Below are 14,301 nucleotides of genomic sequence, written 5' to 3'. Positions count from 1 at the left end.
TAATTCCAAACAATTTTAAAGGATATAACCAAGACTAAGGACAAGCAGTCAAAGAAAATTCAAATCCATAAGACGCCATTTAAATGAGTATTTATTTTCTTGTTTTGATTTTGATTTGCCATAGCAACTGGGACAAACCTTTTAATCTCACACATCTAGAATTCCTGGAGAGCTGTAAAAATGGATGTAATGCCCATTTGTTTCCAGTGGTTTAGATTGAATTCATCTGAAGGTAGGAAGATGGATGAGATGCTTTACCAGGGCTCCTTCTAGCTTTGGCAGAATGTTCTGAGTTAAGGAGAAAATGTAAAGTACTTTGATTACCTCAAGAGATGTCAGATTATGCCAGATTAATTAAACAATTATGAGGAAAGTATCCAGAAATGCTTATAAAAACACTTGATGATGACTCAGTGCAGTGAAAAGACTACTGAATTTGGAGTCAAAGGTCCTGAAATCTTGGCTTTGTCATTTATGATCTCTATCACTTTAGGCAAATCATTCAAGCTCTTCAGACTCAGTTTCCTCATCTGTAAAATGAGTTAAATGATATGACTCTAAGGTTCCTTTCAACTCTAAATCTATAATCCTATAAAATGATGAAATGTATTATGCTGTTTAGCAAATGGAATATTTGGAGAAAACTTTTTACTATTCAAAATATTTTTCTACCCATTATTTCATTTCATTCTCCTTACCTGTGAGATTAGGTAGGTATTATTCCCATTTTATAGAGAAAGGTAAAGCAAATTAAACGACTTGCCTATGGTCTAACAGTTGATCCATGAGAGAAATGGGACTAGAACTCCAAATGTAGTGCTTGTTCTGGAGGCTGCATTTCAGTCCAAGCTCTGTTACTGTCTTGTTGAGGACTTACTTTATTTGTTTCTCCCCAAAAGGATACTGAGATGAAAATTTATTTTCAGCAGGGCTGACATAAACATCATTCAGTAAACTCTTGTCTTTCATAGAATGAATATAATGTATAGTATTTATTACATAGGCTTTCCTGAAATGGAAATTTATTGCTGCATATTTTGAAACCTCTCTCACATTCTGTTTTGCACGTGGCAATGCTTTTTTTCCCCTTTTCTTATTTTATATTTAAGTTTAAAATTTAAAAAGTGAAAATTAAAGTTAGCTACAGAAATGGGGACAACCACTTCTATGGCACAGCTGCCTTTTCCTTGAATGTTCAGATCCATCAATATGGTTCCCTGTCTGAGGATGAACAGAGTACGGTCCCTAAATCAAACAACAACCTCCCCCTTAGAAAACCAGCAGAAGGAAAGGCAAAGTCCACAATAACAAAACTTTATCCCCCAACACCAAGAAATACGTTAAAGAACAAGATACATGTTAAATTCTGGTGATTCAATTCTTAGGTTGTACAATGTCACAACTGTCAGCCATTGAGACATTTTCTAAGAGACATTAAGCCTGTTCCTCTCTAACCATTACAATTACTGGTGCAGTTGTCCTATCCCAGTGCCATATTCTAAGTTCCTCAAGGGAAGGGCTATTATTTTGTATTTACTCAAGCAAAGAATGAAGTGCTCTATGAAGCTGCCACATACTTTAAGGAGACCATCCCCTCAACCTACCCAGTTTTAAATCTGTCAAGCTTCCTAATAAGAAGAAGACTATGTCCATTTTCACAGATAGTTAGAATTCACCCAACTAGCTGGGCAGAAGAAAAGGCAAAAGAGGTGTAAGCAAAGTACAGGCAAAACCTCTTAAAAACAGGGCCAGTTCTACCAGATACAGGTAGTACTCCTCAGCAGTGAATCAATGAACTCCAGATAGTACTAAGAGATTTAATTCATCTGCTCCCTTGAGATAGTAGGCAACCCTCTCCTCTCTGTGGTTAAAGATGGCAATAGTGGTGGCACAATTCTGAGCACTTGTCCACAAAGATCATACTGGGCTTTCAGAACCAAACACACCTTAGAATTCACCACTGATACTTCAGTAGATCCAGGACCTTCTCAGAATTAGGGTACTCTGACCACTGGTACAAATCAGAATCAACTCATCCCATGTAATTCTTGAACATACTTCTTGATGACAGGGAACATGGTGTGATAAGGCAAGGGTGAATAGGAAAGGATACTGATTTTAAAGAGCTGCCTCAAATGCTGACTTTGCACAGAAAGAAAATAGTCCTGAATTTCACAGTCTTGAAAAAGGACAACACTAGTAAAATAAGGAAGGCACTGAATGTTTCATCAATTATTTTAATATGTTCATAGGTAGTTCATATGAATGCTTATATTATAAAAATTAGCTGCCATAGCCCAAATGTATAAGTCTTTAAGAAAGCTTTCATTTAATCAAAAGACATTATAATTATAGCACATTAACTTTCCTTACTATAAGTATCTTTAAAAGTTGTGGAACAATACTAATTCTAAAATTAAAGCATTAAAATAGTTAAATTCCATGTAAGTATGTTACTTTAATAATTTAATTTTATGAATTGTTAAAAATTACATTCATATCTCCAAATTACAGGATTTGGCATTCTCCAAGATAAAAATTCAGGTGAAAAGTTTACATGCAGTAACAAATGCTTCTTCAGCACGTGCTGTTTCCACAGCAATTCATTATTATTGCTCAGAACAGATCTGCACAAAGCTTCAACAAAATCCCTCTCCCACCCCCAAGAAAAACCCTACCCTTTCCCATCCCAACACAAAACACCCAGTACAAGTAGTTACTAAAAAATGCTTTCTTAGAAGGAAGCATTTATAAAATGCAGAGATCTGACCAAGCAAAGTGCTCGTGCAGACAGGTCTCGCCCTTAAAGCTGCTTCCTTGGGAAGCAGCCACAGCTCTTCATTGCTTAGAGATACTCATCTCCACCCAAAGAATCTGCCTGACTTCAAGTAGGAGAAGGGCGGATAGCAGAAAAAAAATCAAAGGTGCATAGCCACCTTCTAGAAGAGATTCTCAGTAAACATTTGACAGGCAGCAGCAACCAAGAAAAAAAACATTTTAAGAATTAACTTCTTCACAAAATTTGAGAGCCCATTGAACTGCCTGAGGTGAAGCTGTTTATCACGTTTTATTGTTCAAGAAAAGAAGTACACACAATCATTTAAAATGCAGCGTTCACTTTTTCATGAGCTCGTGGCACTGGGTAAGAAGAAAAACTGCTCCTGTATTACCTATCCCTGATATTTCAACTACCAAGAATTTTTTATAGTACAAATATCCTAAAAACTGATCATAGATAGCATGATATTCCATAATACTGTCATTAGCACCTCCCACCTACAAATCAGAAATTACATTAACTCTGAGTTCCTAAATATTCAAGATCCTATCTGTAGTGCTCTAAATTGTACTCCTTAACGAGCTTAATGGAGACACAGAAAGTGACACCAAACAATGTTTATTGTGCAATTTCAATAGTCATTTGGGAAATCCTGGTTTTAGAGTTTTTCTCTATTTCAATTGCCCACAAGCAACGAGGATTTTGCTTATAGACATCAAATATCTTAAAAACAAGAAGCACTGAAATGCGACTGGCACTGATGATTCATTTTACATTTAAAATTAAAAAAATAAATCACAGAAATTTGAACTATCATTTCTTTTAAAAATAGTCAAAGCAATTTGATTACCTGGGAAAAAAAATTACTGAAACAGAGCCCTTCAAACTCATATACATACTTTGTAAAACTCTAAACCAATAAATAGTGCTGATGATACAATGAGGATTTCCCAGGTGGTGAGTGTTTGAAGTTAAAGGAGAGAAATGGACGTTTTTGTACCCTGTGAATTCAGAGCTTACAAGTGCAATCAGCCAGGCTCCTTTCACTTTTACATGGATTTCACTTTGATTTGCTTCATTTTCAGTTGTTTCTTCTCTAACTTCTTCTGTTCACGTCTCAAGGCAGCTTCCTATTGAAAAAGAATACAAAATTAAGCAAAAGACAGAGTTAATCCCCAAACCTGACCCCCAAAAAAGTACCTAATCCATATTACTGTTCAAAATTTCCCCATACAGCAGTTTTAACATCTTAGTTATAGCTAGCAAATTTCAGATATAACTATCTATTACCTCTGGTGGTGTGTCAACACTGGGATTAATGAAGCAAAGAACTAAGTAAACTCAGTTTAGTTCTCTTTTTTGGGGGGGGGTGATACGGATTTTTTAGAGAGGTAGTGTGGCTTGTATAGTACGGTGGTGTCAAACTCAAAGAGAAACAGATTCCTGTTGTTGGAATACTTTGGAAATGACAAATTAACATTATCTCTGCTATATTGTATTTTTATTTATTTTGTTAAACACTTCCCAGTTACATTTTAATCTAGTCCAAATTGCACTCTGGAGTTTTGTGGGCCTTGAATACAACATCTCTGATTCAGTGAAGATACAGCTGGTTTTGAAGCCAGGAAGACCTGGGGCTGTGTTACCCTGGGCAAATCATTTAACCTCTCAGTGCTCTAAGCAACTCTCCAAAGACCATAAATTGCAGAGAAGTCACAGGTCTGTATTACAGGTGGAAGTTCCTTCTCTGTGAGTTCCCTATAACAATGAAATCAAGAGTCTACTCCCTGTCATCCCCCTACTTTTATGACGAACTTGACAAACATCAGAAATATGACTATTTCCTCATAAAAAGAACAGAAAAAGATGTCTATATTTGAGATACTGAATCTGTATTACATATTCTTGGGGTTTTTAAAGCAAACATTAAATACAGTAATACTGAGGCAAACCAAGAGGTTCAGAACCCAGATGATTAGAAGGATGATGGTGCCCTTGACAGTAAAAGGAAAATTCAGAAGAGGGGTAGGTTTTGAGGGAAAGATAATGAGTTATGTTTGAAATGTCTATAGATATCCAGTTGGGAATATATAACAGGTAGTTTGTGATACGGGACTGGAACTGAGGGACCAGGGGGGAAGGAAGAAGGTAGGGAGAGAGAATACTGCTATAAATCATTCACAAAGAGGTAATTAAAATCATGGGAGCTGATGAGATCACCAAGTGAGAGAGTAAGCTGAGAGAAGAGGGCCCAGGACAAAGCCTTTGCGTATACAGTGAAAGAGTGTGATATTGTTAAAGATTCAGCAGAGACGATTGTGAATCAGGTAGGAGAACCAAGAAAGAATACTGTTATTGAATCTTAGAGAACAGGAAGTATGCAGGAGAAGAGGGTGGTCAAGAGTGTCAAATCATGCAGAGAAGTCAAGAAAAAGGAGGATTAATAAAAGATTTCTAGATTTGGCAATTTTAAGAAATCACTGGTAATTTTGGAAAAAGCAACTTCAGATAAATGATATGTATGGTCATTAGTCAGATTGCAAAGGAAGAAGTACAGATAGTTTTTTTTAGGAATTTGATTGAGAAAAGGAAGAGTAACAAGGACAACTGTTTGAGAGCAAAACGGTATTAAGTGCAAGGTCTTTTTTTTTTTTTTTTTTAAGATAGGGGAGATGACTTAGATGTGTTATAGTAGAGAAGAAACCAGTAGACAGGGAGAGATTGATGAGAGATGGAAAGAGGACGACTGAAGAGGCAATTCTCTGAAGAATCTGTCTTCCTTTCCAAAAAACCATGACAACCAACTAACAGAAGGAGAAGCCCATTTAGTTATTTCATAAAAAACAAAGTAATGGAATGTAACTGTATCATAAGAAATGGCGACTGTAGAATTCAGAGAAATTTGGGAAGAACTGTATGAGATGGTGTAGAGTGAACTGAGCAGAACCAGGAAAATAATTTGCAAGATGACCACAATAATGTAAAAGAAAGTAACTCTGAAAACATTCAAAACCCTGATCATGGCAATAACCAGTCATGAGCTTTGAGTAGACTGATGAGTCATGTTGATGGACTAGAGATGTGGAATGAGACATACCTATTCAGATGTGACCAATGTGTTGATTTGTCTGACAATACTAATATATATCCAAAACAAAACTCATTCTCTTTCTCTTTATGCTTTCCCTACTTTCCAAACATCTCTATTGCTATTGGGGGTGCCACCATCTTTTCAGTCACCCAAGTTGGAAACTCCAGTGTCATCCTCTGCTCCTCATGCTGAAGCACCCCATATAGCAAATCAATTGCCAGATCTTCCTGATTCTGTCTCCACAATAACTTGTCATCTGTTGCATGGACTACTACAATACACTTCTACTTAGTCTCCTTGCCTTGAACCTCTCCTTACTCCAACCCATCCTCCAATTAGCTGACAAATAATGCTTCTACTTCATAGGTCTGACCATGTCATGCCCTCCCTCCTAAAAGTCATTTAACACTAATCTCTTCCTATTAGCCTCAGGATCAAATATAAACTTCTTTTTCTGGCATGGATAACCTTCATAACCTGGTCTCTTTCTGATTTTTCCCCTGCTCTCAACCTGCTGTCTGGCCCACTAGCCTGCTTAATATTCCAGCATACATGATGCTACATTTCCTATCCTTACGTCTTTGCACTGGCAGTCCCCCATGCCTGGAATACAGCAATTCCTCACCTCTACCTCTTGGAATCTTTGGTTTCCTTCAAGATTCCATTTAAGCACCACTTTCTATGAAGTCTTTCTGATGCTCCTAGTGAAAACCAGTGCCCTCCAAAAACTACTCTGTACAAATAGAATACTGTGTATATTCTGCCTACATTTAATAAATATAAATGGTATTTCTCCTATCATAATGTATGCCTCAAGAGCAGGCATTAGTTTCACTTTGTCTCTGTATTTCACAACCTGATACATACATAGTAGGGCTCACTAAATGGTCTATTACAAAGGAGGGCTTTCTATTGGTGCAGGATAAGTTAATAGGAAGTTAGAGAGATAGAAAAAAAAACCCAAAGGAAAAAGTGTCAAAAAACCAAAAGAATCAGAAAAGAAAAAAGTTCAGAAGAAAGGGGACACAAGGCAGTTTTATTAATATCTAATTAAATTAATATACACTTAAATAAACAAATTGTAACAGATATTTAGTTTCATATATAAGCCCTTTTTGTTCTTTGTGTGTATGTTAGAAAATTTAATTTTGTTAGTGATTTTAAAATTCATTAAACAGTTTAATCTTATTTTTCTATTTTTAGTGGCTATTTCTCTTTGAGTCTTAGTTCAGACATGATCTCAAACCTAGTAGTTTTTTTTTTTCAGGGGGAATCAAAATGTAGAAAATGTCCCTAAGAGACATTTTCTGTACCTCTCAAGTGGTACAAAACAAAAGATAGGATTGAGAGGGGAGGGGAAACACAAAAGTGCCTCCATTCCCTCCATGGCATAGCCCCAGTGATTTGTCACTCCAGTGACAAAAAAAGTCACCGTCACCTCTAGTCTTCGTTGTTTCTCTGGATCTTCCTCATTCATGATCCTCTCCTTTTCCGCTCTCTTTTTTTCTTCTCGGCGAGACTGTGCAGCTTCCTGCCTCTGCACGTGTGTCAGCTTCAGGAAATTCTCTTCTACTCGGGCCCGGTTCTTATCAGCTTTTTGTCTGCCCTTTCCCCAAGACAAAGAAGGATTTCAATCATCAGCCTATTGCTTAAAAGCAAAAATCCCATCTACTATGTTAAAAAAAGGGCTCTTATGCCATTTGCATCCTCAAACTCTCTGGCCCTCTATCTATACACTGAATCAGACATAAATGCTGGCATAAGAAACATGCACTCATTGGAAAGCAGAGTTGTAAGTGGCACTTACTTCTCGGTTAAGCCGGAACTTTTTGGCTTTATCAATAGAGTAAATCACCATGTTCATCAGGGGCAGTAAAGCCTCCATGTCCTTTGGGGAAGTGTTACCTAAGCCAGGTACTGGAAAACAAATTCATTTTCTATTAATTAATGATCCTAAATTTCCTTTCTTTTTATATCATTAAAAGAAATGCTTTTCACATTTCTCTTAGTTTAGAGAAACCTACCACTTTGAAAGGCAGCTAGTTATATAATGAGACAAATAATAGAAACTAAGACATAAGAAAAACTAAGACTCTTTTCTTGATTGAAGGTCATATTGGGTTAGGTAGCATTGCATTAACTCTCATCTAAAAGAAAGCACATTTCCCTTTTAAGGAGACTACTTCACAGAGTGACAGATGAAGACATCACAGATGCTATAATTCTTACCATTAAATGTAAACAACAGTGTCCTCTTGGTGTCGGGCAGCTTTAAAGGCTGACCTTCCCTGTTACAAGAAAAAAAAGAGGCTGGTTGGACAGAGAGTAAGAGACATACTCTCTGTTCTTGGAAAAACATGCTCATGTATGTGCTGGTCACCACAAACAGATGAACATACACTTGAAAACAGATGGGGTATGATGTCAGTCACCGCAGTGCTTTGCTTAAAATATCCATTTCAAAAGTCTAAACTAATTAAACAATTAGGGAGGTTAATGAATTGATGGTTGTTTATGTAATTTCTGCATATAAAGTTACAAGTGGCAGCTCTCCCTTCCTCCTAGCCTGACACTACCGTGAAACTATTTTGGCGTGTGTGACCAGGACACTCTTAATAAATATAAGTCATATTTTTAGGAGAGTTTTAGTCTTTTTTAAAATTGTTTTTCAGCTAGTAGTATCTGTGGTAATCTTCTGGGCACAAGCAGCTCAGTCCTGGATCAGGCTCAGACTTAAGAGATTTTAATCCTGGAAATGCCACTGACTTGCTTTTATCCTTCCTAAGACAATTACTTACTCTCCCTTTGCCTTTGACACTGGTTACCAAAAAAGAAAACTAAATAGGTCCAGATAAATACCTGCTGTGAATTATAACCTAGAAATTAAATGATAACCTTATAGTCCCGATGTTGCTGTTAACCTGATAGGGGATCTCTGATTACAAGTCTATGAGAAAAGGTTGCCTCTTTTGTAGCCATAACATAGAGGCTAAATTGTTCATAAGTTTCTCCTCAAATAGAAAGAGAAAACAGAATAGACTGATAATTATCTAACTTGACAGTAAACTGAAATTCAGACTAATTCCTAACTTGCAAATACACAGTCCTCATGATAAAAACCTACTTCTGAAGGAAATATAAGTCAGAAATTAATATAGTAATGCTACCCCAATAGATACTTTCATGTAAAAATTTTATTCTGAGCAGAACTCTGAATTTAAAGGAAAAACCCAAGGCAAGCTTGTATTTGTTCTGTTTACATTAGAACAATTTCTTCTCAAAGTCCTACAGGCTGTTGTTTTTGCCTTTAGAAAGCACTTTACATCATGTCATTACCTGCTGGGAAGGAAGTCAGAAGAGGCTATAAATCACAAAGCATGTAGGTTTATAATAAATCAAACAGTGTAGTACTTAGCACAGTGCCTGGCACACAGTAGGTACCTAATAAATGCTTATTGACTGAAAGGATATAGTTGGAAATAAAGATGTAAAATTAGGAGCACAAAAGGAAAAACAGATTAATGACTCATTTTCTTAGGAGCAGTCATTCCGCCAGAAGTTCATTCACCACAGCACATGAATTAAATGAATGACAATGAGACATAGGCAAAACCAGGGTAGGTTCATTTGTTTGTTTCACATAGATAGCTAAACACTTCTCATCATGAACTTAAGTTCAGTAGCCTGCCACCAGTTTCCCTTACCCATTTTGCAAGGGAAATTTGCAGGTGGCACCTTGTTGATTTTCAAAAAACATCAAATTAGTCAAGCAGACTTGTTTGGGAATTTCATCTCTTATACATACTCTTGCATGACTTTTGGACCGGAGAACTGATCTGAAAAATGGACTGATTCAATCTTGTCAGCATAGTGTGTGAGAAAGTGTACCATCTGAAAAAAAAAAAAAAGACAAGTTTAGTTCTAATTTGTTTGAAACTGAGGGGTTGCAACTCATTTCCTCCTGAACGCATAATTACATCATTTAAAACTCTATACTCCTGTATATGGAATCTCCAAGGCAAAGATTTTCCTTTGAGAAGTTAAATTTTATAAAGGATCCTTGATTACAAGTCTAAGAGAAAAGGTTGTCTAAATCACCCCTAAGTTTCTTCTCACATGGAAGGAGAAAACAGAATAGACTGATAATTATCTAAAGAGAACATGCTATGAAGTGAAAGTATAAAGACAGAAACTACAAATAATTTTAATGGGACCTCTGTAATAGATCAACCTATTCTACCCTGAAGCACATAAAATTGGACAAATCATTTCCCCCTCAAACCTTCACCTTTATTCCTCATTTCACTACTTCAATTGATGGTCTTGTTGTCCTTCTATGCTGGAAACCTTAGTCACCTCTGGTTCTCGTGTGTGTATCTCTCTCACCTTCATCCATCACCAAGGCCACCTGAACCTACCTGGGGAATGTTTCTCTTACACCTTGCTCCTTTTTTCCAATCCCAACGTCACTATGCCTGCAATGACCTCCTAATTATTCTCTTTAGTCCATCCTCCGTCCTCCATTATTATACAAGCAAGTTCCCTAACACACTGCTCTAAGCTTATCTCTCATCTTTTTGACATCTTCTGGTAGTTCCTAACAGCCTGCTGAATAAAGTAAAACTATGTTGGCATTCAAACACCTCCACAATGACTTCAACCTACTTTGGTAGTTCTATCTTAGAACCACTCTCTTTTCTACACTCAATGTTCCTATCCACCATTCCTAATTTTCCTTCTGCCTCTTTGCCTTTGTTCATTTCAGTGCCCTGAATAGATACTCCCATACAAAATGTTCAATCTATCCCTTACTGAAATTCCTTCCTTCATGAACCAAACTTCAGGGATTACCTCTTTCACTAAGCCTTCCCTGATTTTCCTGGTTGAAAATCACTTCTCATTCCTCAAATATCTCAAAACATTTTGTCTGGGTCCCTCCTCTGAATTTAACACATTCTGGCTTGCACTACAGTTATCTGAATACATATATCTTAAATCTTAAGCTACTGGAAAGGCAAAGATATTGTCTTATTTCATCTTTCTATCCCAGTGCTTAACAAAGTGTCTTACATATTAAAAAAACTTAATAAATCTTTGCTAAATTGATGTGAATTGACTTCCTTGTGGTTCTCAAACCTGAGATAACAGGATTTGTACTTATTCCTAAACAACCAATATCTAGGTGTTTATTTCTACAGCCTTTTCTCCCCACCCTACCAGAAACTTAAGGGACACAGACTAATCATCAAGGTGATTCCTGATAGGAATAGTAATGGTAGTACTATATTCTCATTCTCCCTGGAAAAAAAAAAAAGAGAATATGTTTTAAAACAGTCTGAAAACAAAACAAAAAACTCTCAAAGGTTATTAGCTATCCTATGCACTTTGCTGTTTAATTGGAGATGAAAACATCTTAACAAAACAAAATGTTTAATCAACTCCTTAGAACTAATGCCTTCTTGTGATTTCCTTTTAAACATCTTTGTGTAGAAACAGTACAAATTAGTTGTAAAAGCTTAAAAATATTACAGCTTTAATGGTATATGCCCTGTAAATGCAAAGTTCTCTATTTACCTTTGTATCCATCATTCCCTCTGTGACTTCTCCCATTTCTGACAAGATGGCCAGGGAGTCTGGAAGTCCATACTTTGTTCCAGACTTGGGCTTGTCACTACAAAATTCACACTGTTGAAAATAGGAAGAGAAATGGAGGATTTTAATGCCTATGAAAAAAATCATCAGTTGCCTAATGGAATATTTCTAACATTAATTTAGAAACCTTATTATCCAAAAGAATGGCAAAGAGTTTTATCTTTTCTTTCCCATATTTTAAAGCTCTGGAATAGGTCTATTTTTCCTTTATCTATTAGAAAGTACACCCAACCACATTACATACTACTTAAATATACATGATGTACTTATATATGCATATGATAGTGAAGGTGTTTCATTCACTAACTTATTTCTAAATGACTTCAAACACAATTTAAACAAGTCAATTAACAAACAAATGCAATATTTAACACGGGAGAAAATAAAAGTGATTTAATTTTTTGTTTAAATTTAAGTCAGAATATACATACCAGGTCCTGCATCTCCTTCTGTAGTCGTACCAAGGCTCTTCGTGTGCCAACAGCAAAAACATATGTATCCATATCTTCATCATTCATTGTTACTTTTATTTGCTGAAAACAGGTATTACACTGGATTTACAAACAAGTAGTAAAGTCCATTATGGGCCTAAGATTTCTTAAGTGGGCTGTTAAATATAATATCATTATTGTACTTTTGAGGGTGAAATAAAGACAAATATACAATATTAGCATCTCTATTAAAAATTCCATAATTTGATTCTCTCTATAAAGTAATCTCAAAATACATTTGTATTATCCCATTTTGAAGAAAAAAAAGGAAAAGTATGCAATGGAGGAGTGGGGATGGGGAGCAGGTGATGTCCAAATGAGTTTTTATCACTGGAGGGAATTCCTGGTGTGAAATTCCCTCCAGTCATGGAGATCAATAATCTGTAATAAGGATCAACTCATAATGAATTGCTGGGGGCACTGAAAGGTTAACTGATGTCTTTATGATCTAAGTCAAATGCAAGAACTGAACCCAGGTCTTCATACCTCTAAGATTGGCCCTTCTAGTCATTACATCTCACTACTTTTCATGCAGAGAAGTAGACAGCAACTTTAAAATCAGGAAAAAGAGATTCAATCTAACAAGTATTTCAAGATAATTTATATAATTCTTAAGGCACTTATCACATGCTGCACTAAATTTTAGATAACTGGGCATATGTTATTTTTTCCTACTAAATTATAAGCTCCTGGATACTTAGAAGTGTATTTTTTACAGTTTGGATAGAACATGGACCCAGAATACTGCCCTGAACATAGTAACCACCTTAAGTGAAGAATAAATATTTAATGAATCAATGACAGTCTGCTGATGGAAATGCTATACTTTTAATTAAGATAAAAATCATAATTTGATGCCTTACAGAATAATTATAATTAAGGAGAGAAATTCACTTGATATTAAGGTCTCCAAGTATGCAGACCACAACATAAAATTACACAAATAAAAATATAATATTCCCAGATCTATCTGACTTACTGTGATAAACTGTTTTGAGAAACAGAAAAATAGTTCAGGAGAAATCCAAAGTCAATTTGGGAAGGTCACACTCAGAACTCAAACTGTACACAGAAAAACTAACTGGAAGGTATACATACCACTTGATCACAGGTTGGCCTCATCATTCGAGCTAGGACATTCAGGAGATCTTGTCTCTTGAGAAACTGAAAAAACAAGTATAATACATCAGGTTGGGAACCCTTAGAAAAGCTGGCATTTATTTGATAATCTAAAATTTCATCAAATACTCTCTACAAAATTATTTCTTTCAGATAGCAAGCAGATAATATCTTGACCATCCAGGTTACAAATGAGTAGCAAAAGGAACAGCTACAGGATAAGAATGAAGGGAAGACCGAGAACTTTTCTAGTTCCAAAGCTCTCCTACTGACCTTTAGCTGTATAAGCATGCCCTCACAGCACACTCGGCCTGAACACCAGAGGTTATAGATGTGCTCATTCTCCTGGTTTAACTTCCCTGTACTAGTAGCTTCCTTGCTGGTTCCATCATCCCCTGAGGAAAAAAAAAATCTGCTTAATGCTATTCATTAAACAAAATGTTTAGGGGTAACTACCCTACTGCTAAGGATACACTACATTAGCATTAAAACAACTGGCTTTTAGTTTCCCTGGCTAAGAATTACCATCTGCATACAAAAGGAAGTGGACTATACTAAAAAAATACCTGCTAATTATATTGTGCTTTCAAGTTTTAAAAGTATCTTATATACAGTATCTCGTTGATCATTACAATCCCACAGTTTTTGCCACTTCAACAGAATTATTTCCCATCTCCCTTAGGAGTTTACTGACTATTAGTAAGAACAAAATACTCAAAAGTAGATATTGAAATTGAAAACTCCTACCAAAAAGCCTAAAATTTACTGATGGAACTATTTCATTGATATGATCCATTCAGCTGTCACACTGCTTCTCCCACAAAAGGCAACATCAACAAAATTGTAATATGAATATGTGGTTCTCTTATTTTTATTTGGATTTAATAAACACAACAGTTTATTTTTTTTAAAAGAACAAAGGGTGCTTGTATAAGAAATTACAAGCATGTTATCGTTTTTTGCATTCTTAAATAATATATATCTTATACTTAATAGAATAAAAAAACCGTGTTCCATTTTGCCTTGTTGCTTTCTTCTGTACATTTAAAAAATAATTTTAAAATGTTTTCATTAATATATTATTTTTATATCACCTACATTTTTCAATATGCCCCATCCCAGAGTATCATCCTTTGTAAAAAAGGAGAAAAATTCAGCAAAACCAATAT

At 35.7% G+C, this 14,301-nt stretch overlaps 1 protein-coding gene across 5 annotated transcripts in view; it reads right to left on the bottom strand.

Moving 5' to 3' along the window:
• Positions 1-68: 68 nt before the first annotated feature.
• CCDC47 (coiled-coil domain containing 47) overlaps positions 69-14,301 on the bottom strand; it is a 45,535-nt gene continuing 31,302 nt past the window's right edge. For 2 of the 5 annotated variants that reach the window (XM_072645839.1, XM_072645837.1), the window contains 10 exons: positions 13,406-13,527; positions 13,112-13,177; positions 11,954-12,055; positions 11,445-11,555; positions 9,676-9,761; positions 8,100-8,158; positions 7,678-7,787; positions 7,309-7,476; positions 3,800-3,909; positions 69-288 (listed from right to left, as the gene is read on the bottom strand). In XM_072645839.1, the coding sequence (XP_072501940.1) occupies positions 3,829-3,909; positions 7,309-7,476; positions 7,678-7,787; positions 8,100-8,158; positions 9,676-9,761; positions 11,445-11,555; positions 11,954-12,055; positions 13,112-13,177; positions 13,406-13,527 (905 nt within the window). In that variant the 3' untranslated portion in view covers positions 69-288; positions 3,800-3,828. Of the gene's footprint in view, positions 289-2,113; positions 2,197-2,221; positions 3,910-7,308; positions 7,477-7,677; positions 7,788-8,099; positions 8,159-9,675; positions 9,762-11,444; positions 11,556-11,953; positions 12,056-13,111; positions 13,178-13,405; positions 13,528-14,301 lie in introns of those variants that run through there. The other 3 variants (XM_072645838.1, XM_072645836.1, XR_011975108.1) reach the window with 2 other exon arrangements.

Source organism: Notamacropus eugenii, chromosome 2 (genome assembly GCF_028372415.1).
Source record: "Notamacropus eugenii isolate mMacEug1 chromosome 2, mMacEug1.pri_v2, whole genome shotgun sequence".
In the NCBI taxonomy this organism is placed as follows: domain Eukaryota; kingdom Metazoa; phylum Chordata; class Mammalia; order Diprotodontia; family Macropodidae; genus Notamacropus; species Notamacropus eugenii.
This window is presented reverse-complemented; position numbering and strand designations above follow the sequence as displayed.